The following is a 14,154-nucleotide window of genomic DNA, read 5'->3' as shown; positions in this document are numbered from 1 at the left end:
GCCCATGTCCGATGTCTTAAAAGCCTGGGAGTCATTCCCACGGCAAAATACACCATTGTCCACTGCAATAAACTTACAGTCTGCATCCGCAATGGCCATCAGTACAGTAGAAAAGTACTTTTTGTAGTTCCAGAACTCAGAGCCAGTTCTTTTGGGAGTGATAATCCGAATGTATTTCCCATCCACCGCTCCTAAACAGTTTGGGAAATTGCATACAGTCCAGAATCTTTCGGCGATTTCCAACCACTTTGCTGCAGTGGGCATGGGCATGAATTCGGGACAAAGAACGTTCCAGAGAGCCCGGCAGGTGTCCGCTACAATTCCAGTCAACGTGGAGATTCCAATCCGGTACTGGAATTGCAGTGACGAGAGGGTCTCTCCAGTAGCCAGGAATCTGGAACACAAAGAAAACAATAATTAATATTTGTGTATACGTAATTTTTTTACACACGTTTAATTAAAAAAACAAACAAAAAAAAAATTCTGCAGCCTTTGGTTTATGAAAACTACGTACCTTAATGTGACCAGGAGCCGTTCCTCTGGAGTAATCGCACGCTGGAGCTGCGTGTCCTGTCTCCGGATGACTTCTTTTACCCGACCAAGCAAATAGTGAAAGGTTTCTTTGGTCATCCGGGTATAATCCGTAAATTTCTCCGGGTTTGCCTGGAGCTCGCTGTAGAGGGTGTGATACGCGCCACGGCTCTCCCGGAGTTCAATAATGGGATGTATCCACATACGCCACTGCTGCCATCTTCGCTGCCTCTCTCTCTCTCCCTCTGTTCATGGCAAGCAACTGCATATGCCTGAGCCATCCTCATGTCCAGATCCAAATCAAAGTAAATGCTCTTCCAGCGCAGATCCATGTTTCTCAAGTCAAATGCAAGCAAATGTGAAGAATTCAGCTGTAAAAGGGGGCTATATAAAGAATTTCCATAAGACACGCCCACTGCTTTCCCATTGCTTGAGTGTGTTGCAAGAATTTCCCAAGGTTTTTTCTCTAGTTTATTGCGCATAAAAATTGCAAACGCATGAAAAATGCTTACAAACGCATAAAAACACTGCGATTTTTGGTCGTTATGCGCACAATAATGCTACAAAAAAACGCAGCGTTTACAAGCGTTTGTATGCGCTTTTCACGTGCGTTTCATGTGCGCTTCTAGCACAGCGCAAAAAAACACTATTGTGAAACTAGCCTTACTCCACTGTAATACATACTGTACATGTAAGCCATGTATGCCAACAGTCCTGCTTTTTGCAAAATTGTCTCAATAAAACGGTCTGCACAATCTTCGGTTTGGTGTTAAGTTACATTAAACAGATTTTTCTGGGCAATTTGGGGGTGGAACAGGGTAAAGACATAAAGAATTCAGCAATTTAGGAATTGAGATTCATATCTCAGCATCTATTGACTTGCTAATGGACTACAATTGTAGGTGCTTCCAGCACTAGGATCCAATTAACCATGAATAAAATGAAGTGTCTAATGAAATCTGTCTTTGTTGCCTAATAAAAGCAATCAGCAGTCCGCAGTGGGAGATCCCCCAGCAATTCTCTTTGATGTTCTTATGCCCCAAAAGGACATAGACAGGGGATATCTTATTGGCAAGAAATACAATCTGTTTAGTTTTGAATATAGCATAAAATATAAAAAGCTTGCAATGTTTGAAGAAGCGGACATTGTAAGTTACAGGGTTAATTTAAATGTGTGCTCTTATGCGCTATATTACTTTCAGTGGCGCACCACAAATAGCAGCAGACCATGTGACTGCTATATGGGGCCCCAAATGCATCAATGTCTACCCACACCTGATGTTGAAATTTCAATGATATCTGCAGTCTCGGGAAACAGATGCAGTGGAAAGCAATGGTCGTGCTGGAAACCATTTGTTCCCTCTACCTAGATTTAACCCCATAGCAAACTCTGATACACCTCTTAACTGCGTCAGTTAAGGGTACTTATTCCTCAGCATGCGGAGAAATAGGTGTATAGCGCCCCCCCAGCATCTGAAAATTTCTTCTGGGAAAAAAATGGTGGGTGCATGCGCAGTGCACTCTCCGAGATCTGCCAGCCGGCACCCGGCAACAATAGGACATTTCTCCTATTGGTTAATTTTGATCACTCGGATAGACCCTATCACAGTGATCAAAATAAAAAAAGAGTAAATCAAACCCCCTTTATCACCCCCTTAGTTAGGTAAAAATAATAAAGTTAAAAAAACTTATTTTTTTCCATTTTTCCACTAGGGTTAGGGTTAGGGTTACAATTGGGGTTATAGTTGGGGTTATAGCTAGAGTTAGGGTCGGGGCTAGGGTTAGGGTTATGGTTGGGGTTAGGTTTGGGCTGTGGTTAGGGTTGGGGTTAGGGTTGGGGCTAGGGTTAGGGTTGTGGTGTTGGGGTTAGAGTTATGGATAGGGTTTGGAATAGGGTTAGGGATGTGTTGTGGTTAGGGTTGTGTTAGGGTCGGAGTTATAATTGGGAGGGTTTCCACTGTTTAGGTACATCAGGGGGTCTCCAAATGCAATATGGCGCCCGCCATTGATTCCAGCCAATTTTGTGTTCAAATAGTCAAACGGTGACCTCCTCCCTTCAGAGCCCTGCCATGCCCCCAAACAGTGGCTTTCCCCCACATACGGGGTATCGTCGTACTCAGGAGAATTTGCACAATAAATTTTGTGGTTGATTTTCTCCTGATACCCTTATGAAAATAAAAAAATTAGGTTCCAAATTAATTTTTTTGAGAAAAAAGTAAAATGTTAATTTTTTCCTTTTTTCCTTCCATATTGCTTTAGTTCTCATGAAGCACCTGAAGGTTTAATAAACTTCTTGAATGTGGTTTTACACACCTTGAGGGATGCAGTTTTTAGAATGGTGTCATATTTGGGTATTTTTTGTTATATTGACCCCCCAAACTCACTTCAAATGTGAGGTGAGCGCTAAAAAAATGGTTTTGTAAATTTTGTTGGAAAAATTTTAATCATTATAATGTCCTAATAAAAAAAAAAATTACGTTTCCAAAATTGTGCTGATGTAAAGCTGACATGTGCAAAATGTTATTTATTAACTATTTTGTGTGACACCACTCTCTGATTTAAGGGCACAATAATTAAAAATTTGAAAATTGTAACATTTGGAAAATATTTGACAAATTTCCGTTTTTTTTGATAAATAAACACAAGCAAGTTATATCGAAGAAGAAATTTTACCACTAACATGAAGTACAATATGTCATGAATAAACAATCTCAAAATCAATGTGATACGTTCCAGGGCTATTATTTCATAAAGTGACAGTGGTCAGAATTGTAAAAATTGTTTTGGTCATTAAGTACAAAATTGGCTCTGTCATTAAGGGTTTAACTTGTGCGTCTGAGACACCACATAGCAGGCGCAATTCTTAGATAATGCCCGCTACATGAAACCTCATTCCACATTCTGCAGGAACTGGAGCACTGTATTGGTAGGATGGGGCCATGTGAGTATTTTAATTTTTCATTTCATTTGTCAGTACTAGCAGGGGGATGTGTCAGCATATCTTTGGGGGCATTATACTGTGTGTTGGGCACTTTAGGGGCATTATAATGTGTGGAGAAGCTGTGGGTGTCATTATACTGTGTTGTGGGCTGTGGGATCATCATACAGTGTGGGGAGGGAGGTTTGTGAGGGTCAACATACTGTGTGTGGGGATACGTGGGGGCCATCGTACTGTTTGGGTGGTTTTTAGGGCATCATATGCGTTGAGGATTGTCATACTGTGTGTGAACTATAGAGGACCGACATACTTTGTGTGGTGACTATAGGGACCATTACACCTTGTGAGAGGTCTAAGGGGGCCATCATACTGTGTGGGCAGCTGTGTAAAGGATCATACTGTCTTGGCCATCAAACTGTGTATGTAGTTTTTGGGGCCATCACATAATATGTGGTACTGTGGGGGCATCATACTGTGTGTGGGGCTGTGTTAAGTGAACTGCAAGGTAATCATAGTGTGATGGGGATTGTTAGGGCATAATAATGTAGGTGTGTAAGGGGATGTTGGGGCCATCTTACTGTGTAGGAGTGTTGAGGGGGCCAACATAGTGTGTGAGGCATGTGGGGTCTTCATACAGCATGTGGAGGGGGGAGGGCTGTGGGGGCATTATACTATGTGGGGAAACTGTAGGGATCATCACACTGTGGGTCATGTTGTGGCCATCATCAGACAGGATGAGTGTGTGTGGTGGGGATTATACTGTTTGTGGGAGTATTATGATACTGGTAGAGCATGGCTGGAATCCAATGGCCGGAGGAGCATGAACAGAGAAAGCATATGGTAGTAGATGTCCTTGGAAGTAACAAAATGAGTTGCAGGAACAATCCAGAAAGGAGTAGAAACAGTCTAGGTAAGTCAACTAAGTGGAACTAGACATGATACTCAAGTAATGTGAAAATTACATGTGGCCATATGTAGAGCCAAATAGGAAACAAGATGGCTTCCACAGGTTCAACACTGGCCATTGGAAATAAAATAGTTACCTCCTGTGCTAGAGAGTGTAACTGCCGCACAATTTATAAATGTGAATAATAGCAGCCACGTACGGTCAATCTGCAAAAAGACAACAGAATCCTGACCGAGGTTCAAGGGGTATTATAGTGTGTGTCGGGACTGTGGGAGCTAAAATACTGTGTGAGTGGATTCATGGGGCCATCATACTGTGTGTGGGCATAATACTGTGGGGAGATCATATTGTGTGAGGAGCATTTTGTGACCTTGCCTATCTACTGTGACCCTGCCTATTTGGCATTTTTTTTCTTTGAGGGGACCCAATTAGGACTTTTGCTATGGGGCCCCATGATTTCCATATATAACTCTAATTACTATACATACGAATATATTTGTGTTAAAATTTGCATTCTTACATCATTTAAATGGAAAACTGAAGGATATATAATAGTTTCATAAAGTAAAATAACTTTCTTGAGCCTATGGGTAATGAGGCAACAAAGTGTACTTACCAGTTGTCTATAGACAGCAGTAAAAGCACCAAAATAAGCAACACATGCAGCAGCAATGAAAACATTTCCAATAACATTTGAGATCTCTTCTTGAAAACTCTCAATGCTTTCTTTCCACCGAACCTGTTCATCACTTAGTGCTGCTGTCAGCTTTCCTGCTCGGTTAAGTCGTGCTTGTGTGAGGGCCATGGTTTTTGCTAAAACAAAGAATATAAGCCTTTAAATTAAAACAAATTATTTAGAAAATAGAAATACATAAATAATGAAAACATGAATTCTTATATATAATGAAAATAATTTCCTAATTTTACAAATAACTATTATCCTAAGAAAAATATTAAGATTTGAGAGTCCTCAGTGGTTGATACCTTTTAACGGCTAACTGAAAAGATGGTAACACATTGCAAGCTTTCGAGACTACTCAGGTATCGTCATCAGGCATCGACTAATACAAAATCTGAAGAATCACATATTTATACACAAGACAGCACAGAAATAACGGCAATAGATAAGACAAGTGACGTGAAGCAGAATGGTCATTATGGGAGAGGGATAAACATAAATATTGTAACAGTTCATAGATAAGGAGTGTGAAAGTTTTATTGTCCTCTGATTGGGGTCTGGTCCTGTGTTGTTAAAAACACACCACAGGTCAAAAAATGCAAGTAAAATATGCATTATGTGAAAAATGCTTTATACACCTCAGTCCTTTTGTTATTAATGTAAAATTGTGTTTTTTCCGCGCTGAAAAAAATGGATTAAGAATGCTAAGTGTGCACAAGCCCTAACTTTATTTTTGTCCCGTGATAAGACGTGAATCAAAACAATATAAGCGTTGTTCATTACATAATGTTTTCACTTAATGTCTGTAAAATACAAAGATATACAACTCACTCAGATGTATTAATATTAAATAATAAAAAGGCTATTGTCTCCAGATTTCAGCCTTGGCCTTAGGTCAATGCAGCTATATCTCCGGCTTGTGTTTAATACAAGAGAAAGCTTCTTGTGCCAGACATGTCACCAGTACTGAGTGTGAAGAACCTGCCTGACTGGCTCATTTTAATATCTAAAGCCAGACCCCTTCTCTATTTATGGATTATACCTAACACAGATAGGACCTGACTTAGATATTGAAATGAGCCAAAGTGCCAGCCCCTACCTCCATTCATGTAAATATGTAAACACAAATAATGAGGACATAATAGCTAGCCATGAAATAGCTATGATGGCTGTACCATATATATATTGAATGGCAGAAAAATGCTTAATTTACTGACAGAAATTGGTTAACAATCTCGTCCAAAAAACAACAATATATGTTATCCCCCTACACTACCTTTAAAAAGTTCTACACTATCATTATACAGTGGGGCAAAAAAGTATTTAGTCAGTCAGCAATAGTGCAAGTTCCACCACTTAAAAAGATGAGAGGCGTCTGTAATTTACATCATAGGTAGACCTCAACTATGGGAGACAAACTGAGAAAAAAAAATCCAGAAAATCACATTGTCTGTTTTTTTTCATTTTATTTGCATATTATGGTGGAAAATAAGTATTTGGTCTGAAACAAGCAATCAAGATTTCTGGCTCTCACAGACCTGTAACTTCTTCTTTAAGAGTCTCCTCTTTCCTCCACTCATTACCTGTAGTAATGGCACCTGTTTAAACTTGTTTTCAGTATAAAAAGACATCTGTGCACACCCTCAAACAGTCTGACTCCAAACTCCACTATGGTGAAGACCAAAGAGCTGTGAAAGGACACCAGAAACAAAATTGTAGCCCTGCACCAGGCTGGGAAGACTGAATCTGCAATAGCCAACCAGCTTGGAGTGAAGAAATCAACTGTGGGAGCAATAATTAGAAAATGGAAGACATACAAGACCACTGATAATCTCCCTCGATCTGGTGCTCCACGCAAAATCCCACCCCGTGGGGTCAGAATGATCACAAGAACGGTGAGCAAAAATCCCAGAACCACGCGGGGGGACCTAGTGAATGAACTGCAGAGAGCTGGGACCAATGTAACAAGGCCTACCATAAGTAACACACTACGCCACCATGGACTCAGATCCTGCAGTGCCAGACGTGTCCCACTGCTTAAGCCTGTACATGTCCGGGCCCGTCTGAAGTTTGCTAGAGAGCATTTGGATGATCCAGAGGAGTTTTGGGAGAATGTCCTATGGTCTGATGAAACCAAACTGGAACTGTTTGGTAGAAACACAACTTGTCGTGTTTGGAGGAAAAAGAATACTGAGTTGCATCCATCAAACACCATACCTACTGTAAAGCATGGTGGTGGAAACATCATGCTTTGGGGCTGTTTCTCTGCAAAGGGGCCAGGACGACTGATCCGGGTACATGAAAGAATGAATGGGGCCATGTATCGTGAGATTTTGAGTGCAAACCTCCTTCCATCAGCAAGGGCATTGATGATGAAACGTGGCTGGGTCTTTCAACATGACAATGATCCAAAGCACACCGCCAGGGCAACGAAGGAGTGGCTTCGAAAGAAGCATTTCAAGGTCCTGGAGTGGCCTAGCCAGTCTCCAGATCTCAACCCTATAGAAAACCTTTGGAGGGAGTTGAAAGTCCATGTTGCCAAGCGAAAAGCCAAAAACATCACTGCTCTAGAGGAGATCTGCATGGAGGAATGGGCCAACATACCAACAACAGTGTGTGGCAACCTTGTGAAGACTTACAGAAAACGTTTGACCTCTGTCATTGCCAACAAAGGATATATCACAAAGTATTGAGATGAAATTTTATTTCTGACCAAATACTTATTTTCCACCATAATATGCAAATAAAAGGAAAAAAAAACAGACAATGTGATTTTCTGGATTTTTTTTTCTCAGTTTGTCTCCCATAGTTGAGGTCTACCTATGATGTAAATTACAGACGCCTCTCATCTTTTTAAGTGGTGGAACTTGCACTATTGCTGACTGACTAAATACTTTTTTGCCCCACTGTATTATCATTAATGTGTGTAAAACAGAAAGATATACATTTCACTCCTGTGTCAGCCAAAGAATTAACTAAGCCTAAAGAGAGAAAAGGGAGAGCTAAACTGCCCCGGAGTAGAACCCCAAAGGAATAGATAGCCCCCGAACATATATTGCCGGTGAGACAAGATGAGGCACAAAACACAGGCAGAAAATAGAGTAAGCAAATGATGGGGCCCAAACTGTCTAGGTAGAACAGGACAGGAAAGGATACTGTCTGCAATCACGCCAAAAACCTTAAGAAAAAATCCAACACGTCTGATATGCAAAAATACTGAGGCCACACGACCTCTCCCCCACTAAATCAGAACTCTGGTGTAAACTGGACGTAAAACAAAAGATACTGATATAACAGGGGATTAGAAATACTGAAAAGACTGACATGAGCTGTGGCATATGGAACAGAGTCCAGCACAGGTCCCTGCCGGGAACAAGGCTGAACTCACACCAGCAAAGCAGGAATCAGAGGAAAGCAAAAAATGGATCAAATGCAAAAAGATTCAAGCAGACAAATAACTTATCTGAAAGATGCAGGACAAAGCAGGAGGCAAGCAGACTTCCAAAATGCTCAGGAAGATAACCAAATCACTGGCAACCACTGAGAGAAGGTTGCTCACTTAAATCTCTCCAGTCTGTAACACCTGACCTCCAATCATCCTCCTCAGGTGATTGACTCTGTCAGTCAGACCAGCTCCATTACCAGCAGCAACCATCAGAGGGAGCCCAAACTCAGAAGCCAGGTCAAAAGTGTTCACAACAAACAGGGCATATTTTGTATGGAGTATCTTATGGGGCTATCATGAACTGTATGGAGCATTATATGGGGCTCCTGATTCAATATGGATATTCAAAACATTTAACCTACTGATGTCTCAATTAATTTTACTTTTATTGGTATCTATTTTTATTTTTAAAATCTACCAGTAGCTGCTGCATTTTTCCACCCTAGGCTTATACACGAGTCAATAAGTTTTGCCAGTTTTTTGTGGCAAAATTAGGGGGGTCGGCTAATACTCGGGTCGGCTTATGCACGAGTATATAAGGTACTAATTATGTGACTTTTGGAGGCAATTGGTAACTCAGGATTTTATTTAGAGGTATCAAACTACAGGGGACCGAATACACATGAACATCACAATTTTCAGATTTCCATTTTTTATATATTTTGAAAACTTTGCACTTCACAAATACTTGCTACTTTGTGTTGGTGTATCCCATAAAATCCGTAAACACATTTACGGTAAGTTTTCAAGCACTGTATATACACAGGTAATTAACCATTACAGTGAAAGACAGAGCACGTGCAATTGATGTAGCATACTATTGTGATACACTAAGCACTGAATATCGTCATAAGGTAGTTATATAGTGATCTGTCTGTCAATGTTGCTACATCGGTAGCTGACACTAGGGTAACTTAAAATATTGGGGCATTTTAATTTCTGGAACAGTTCCATCCATTGAATGCAGATATCCAAGCACTTCCTGCAGAAACAACACAAATGAGCTACCGGTATGTGGATTGGATTTTGCAATGGTACGTGAACATGAACGTGGTTCTCCAGAATATCTGCACATTGGCATTTTCAAGAAAAATGTAAATGTACAATGTGTCAGTGTATTGTTGTTAATAGTGTTTCCTCGGTGGTGCAGTAATGCTCAAGAACAAAATGCAAATTTCATTGCTTACCAAGAGTTTCCTTTTCTCCAAGGCTTTTATCATATTGATCCTGCAGCTGCTTAATTTGCTCTTCTACGTCTTTCAATTTTCTTTGCTTTTCTCGAAGTGTGGCCATAGTAGCATCAAGCTCAGTCTAAATAAATGGAAAAACCATCTTATAAGAAATGGAAACTTACAATGTTGTACAAATGTGACTGTTCTTTAACACAAAAAAAAAACACGACACAGAAAATTAACCATTAAATGCAAATTGATATACATGAACATCATTTCAGAGGTTATTGTCTGTGGAGGAGGCTCAGTAGTTGAGTTTTTACCAAACACGACAGACACCAGCTATAAGACCCCCTTCACACATCCGATTTGTCCATATGCTGTCCATTTTTAAGGTCTGCAAATACCGGCATATGCACACCCCTTGTATGCAATGGTGGTGCGCACATGTCAGGTTTTTCACATGGATCAGGTGTCCTTGTGAAAAACCCAAGACATATCAGTTTATTATCAACAGCAGGGACATAATGCATGCTGCACACGGGCACACTGATGACACACAGATGACATCTGTGCATCATCAGCGTGACACGTACCAGCGCCAGGAAATAAGCTATACAGTTTGCGCAGGCGTCAGCTTCTGAAAGCTGCACTCATGATTGTCGCTTGGTTTCCCAGACATCAGCACAACCAGGCGACAATGATAGGAATGATATTCAGAGCCCGCTGTGCTCCCTATGACACCAACGCTCGTCACTGAAGCTGCGCTTGCAGCAGCTCATTGTGTTCTGGCTTTCAGCGTGAATGGTCACATAATTTTCATTTTGAAAATCAGATATCGCAGAGATGGATGACGACGTGAGACAGTATGGATTGTCTTCACTTTGGAAAGTTGAGGGACATGGTTGTTCATTAGTTTTGCTTTTTTACAGGGGATATGGGCTTCAATAGTTTAGGTGAAAAAGTGAGTATAACTTTCTTATTTTTAAATATTTTGTGTAAAACAGAATGTTTTGTTTTATTTCAAACTAGCTGAAGAGCCCGGCGTTGCCTGGGCATAGTAACCAACTGTGGTTAGTTATAACAAATTATAATGATTATATTGCACATAAAAACATTTCACATCATATATTCAACACAACAGATTTGCAACACAAATTAACTAAACGATTACCCAAGTATTGACAGTATTTTATTTTCAACTCATTCAAGATTTTTGGTTTTTCCTTTCAGTGCAAAGATGAACAGATTTTTGGCAGTTCCAACTCTTGAACACACCACGTAAAGTTGACCATGAGAAAAGCATGGAGATTGCAAATCGATCCCTACTACTTTCAAGGACTGTCCCTGAGCATTGTTAATGGACATTGCAAATAGCAGTTGAACTGGAAACTGGAGGTGTTTAAAATCAAAAAACAAATCAGATGGAATGAGTGGAATTCTTGGAATGAAAATGTCCTTTCCTTTGGCATATCCTGTTTCTGAGCTGTGTATATAACCCTATCCTGTGTGATAATGTCTGCTGAGCTGTGTACCTAATCCTCTCCTTTGTGATACTTTCTGCTGAGCTGTGTATCTAATCCTATTGTGTGTTACTGACTGCTCAGCTATGTATCTAATCCTATCCTGTGTGATACTGACTGCTGAGCAGTGTATCTAATCCTATCTTGTGTGATACCGTCTCCTGAACCGTGTATCTAACCCTATCCTGTGTGATACTGGCTGCTGAGCCATGTGCCTAATCCTATCATGTGAGTTACTGACTGCTCAGCCGTGTATCTAATCCTATCCTGTGTGATACTGACTGCTGAGCCATGTATCTAATCCTATCCTGTGTGATACTGACTGCTGAGCTGTGTATCTAATCCTATCCTGTGTCATACTGATTGCTGAGACATGTATCTAATCCAATCCTGTGTGATACTGGGCTCCCCCTGCAGTCTGTGTCAGAGGGTGGTCTGTGTTGGCACGGTAATAAATTGTGTTATTTCCAGCTTTACAGAAGGACGATAACACCATAGAAATGATAAGAATAATAGGCAAAATTGTTTGGTGAATTGGAACGCGTGGGGCTAAACTGACTGCTGAGCCATGTATCTAATCCTATCCTGTGTGATACTGACTGCTGAGCTGTGTATCTAATCCTATCCTGTGTCATACTGATTGCTGAGCCATGTATCTAATCCAATCCTGTGTGATACTGGGCTCCCCCTGCAGTCTGTGTCAGAGGGTGGTCTGTGTTGGCACGGTAATAAATTGTGTTATTTCCAGCTTTACAGAAGGACAATAACACCATAGAAATGATAAGAATAATAGGCAAAAATGTTTGGTGAATTGGAACGCGTGGGGCTAAATTTTTGCCTCACAACATAGACGCTGTCGGGGTCCAGCTGTGCGACTGTGCAAAATGTTGAGGCTGTAGCTGCGACGGTGCAGATGCCAATCCCGGACATACATACATACATACTCTTTTTCCCCATTATGTACCTAGGGGCAAAATTGTTTGGTGAATTGGAACATGCGGGGTTAAAATTTCACCTCAAAACAGAGCCTATGATGCTCTCGGGGTCCAGCTGTGTGACTGTGCAAAATTTTGAGGCTGTAGCTGCGACGCTGCAGATGCCAATTCCGGACATATATACATACACTTTTTCCCCATTATGTACCTAGGGGCAAAATTGTTTGGTGAATTGGAATGCGCAGGGTTAACACCTTCACTACCAAGGGTGGTTTGCACGTTAACTCCCGGGCCAATTTTTGCAATTCTGACCACTGTCCCTTTATGAGGTAATAACTCTGAAACGCTTCCATGGATCCTGGTGATTCTGACATTTTTTTCTCATGACATATTGTACTTCATGTTAGTGGTAAAATTTCATTCAAATAACTTGTGTTTATTTGTGAAAAAAACAGAAATTTGGCGAAAATTTTGAAAATTTCGCAATTTTACAAATTTGAATTTTTATGCTCTTAAACCACAGAGATATGGCACACAAAAAACTTAATAAATAACATTTCCCACATATTTACTTTACATCAGCACAATTTTGGAACCAAAATTTTTTTTTGCTAGGAAGTTATAAGGGTTAAAAGTTGACCAGCGATTTCTCATTTTTGCAACACCATTTTATTTTTACGGACCACATCACATTTGAAGCCACTTTGAGGGGTCTATATGATAGAAAATACCCAAAAGTGACTCCATTCTAAAACTGCACCCCTTAAGGTGGTGCTCAAAACCACATTCAAGAAGTTTATTAACCCTTCAGGTGCTTCACAGGAATTTTTTGAATATTTAAAAAAAAATGAACATTTAATTTTTTTTCACAAAAAAAATATTTCAGGTTCAATTTTTTTTATTTTACCAAGGGTAACAGGAGAAATTGGACTGCAAAAGTTATTGTGCAATTTTTTGCTGAGTACGCTGATACCTGATATGTGGGGGGAACCACTGTTTCGGTGCATGGCAGAGCTCAGAAGGGAAGGAGCGCCGTTTGACTTTTTCAGTGCAAAATTGGCTGGAATTCAGATCGGACGCCATGTCACATTTGGAGAGCCCCTGATGTACCTAAACAGTGGAAACCCCCTACAAGTGACCCCATTTTGGAAACTAGACCCCCCAAGGAAGTTATCTAGATGTGTGGTGAGAACTTTGAACCCCCAAGGGCTTCACAGAAGTTTATAACGTACAGCCGTACAATTAAAAAAATCATATTTTTTCCAGAAAAATGATCTTTTCACCCTCAATTCTTATTTTTCCAAGGATAACAGGACCCTAAAAGTTATTGTGCAATTTGTCCTGAGTACGCTGATACCCCATATGTGGGTGTAAACGACTATTTGGGTGCATAGCAGAGCTTGGAAGGGAAGCAGCGCCATTTGACGTTTTTGGCTGGAATTGAGATCAGACACCATGTCGCGTTTGGAAAGCCCCTGGATGTACCAAAACAGTGGCAACCCCCCACAAATGACAACATTTTGGAAACTAGACCCCCCCAAGGAACTTATCTAGATGTGTGGTGAGCACTTTGAACCCCCCAGTGCTTCACAGAAGTTTATAATGCCCGGGCGTGAAAATAAAAAAATCGTCTTTTTTCCACAAACATTATCATTTAGTCCCCAATTTTTTTATTTTCCCAAGGGTACCAGGAGAAATTGGACCCCAAAAGTTGTTGTCCAAATTGTCCTGAGTACACTGATACCTCATATGTGGGAGAAAACTACTGTATGGGCACACGTCGGGGCTCGGAAGGGAAGTAGTGACGTTTTGGAATGCAGACTTTGATGGAATGGTCTGCGGGTGTCATGTTGCCTTTGGAGAGCCCCTGATGTACCTAAACAGTGGAAACCCCTCACAAATGACACCATTTTGGAAACTAGACCCCCTCAAGGAACTTATCTAGATGTGTGGTGAGCACATTGAACCCCCAAGTGCTTCACAGAAGTTTATAACGCCCGGGCGTGAAAATAAAAAAAATCATA

The 14,154-nt window shown here is 40.7% G+C and overlaps 1 protein-coding gene across 1 annotated transcript in view; it reads right to left on the bottom strand.

Moving 5' to 3' along the window:
* Nucleotides 1–14,154, bottom strand: part of DNAH6 (dynein axonemal heavy chain 6) — a 570,270-nt gene that overhangs the window by 220,382 nt on the left and 335,734 nt on the right. The window contains exons 53-54 of the mRNA XM_073542156.1: nucleotides 9,688–9,811; nucleotides 4,993–5,189 (exon numbers count right to left, since the gene is read on the bottom strand). Of these exons, the coding sequence (XP_073398257.1) occupies nucleotides 4,993–5,189; nucleotides 9,688–9,811 (321 nt within the window). The remainder of the gene's footprint in view (nucleotides 1–4,992; nucleotides 5,190–9,687; nucleotides 9,812–14,154) is intronic.

The sequence above is a fragment of the Dendrobates tinctorius genome, unplaced genomic scaffold, assembly GCF_039654945.1.
Source record: "Dendrobates tinctorius isolate UK_male_01 unplaced genomic scaffold, ASM3965494v1 ptg000011l, whole genome shotgun sequence".
NCBI lineage: Eukaryota > Metazoa > Chordata > Amphibia > Anura > Dendrobatidae > Dendrobates > Dendrobates tinctorius.
Note: the sequence above shows the minus strand (reverse complement) of the source record. Positions and strands in the feature narration are given on the sequence as shown.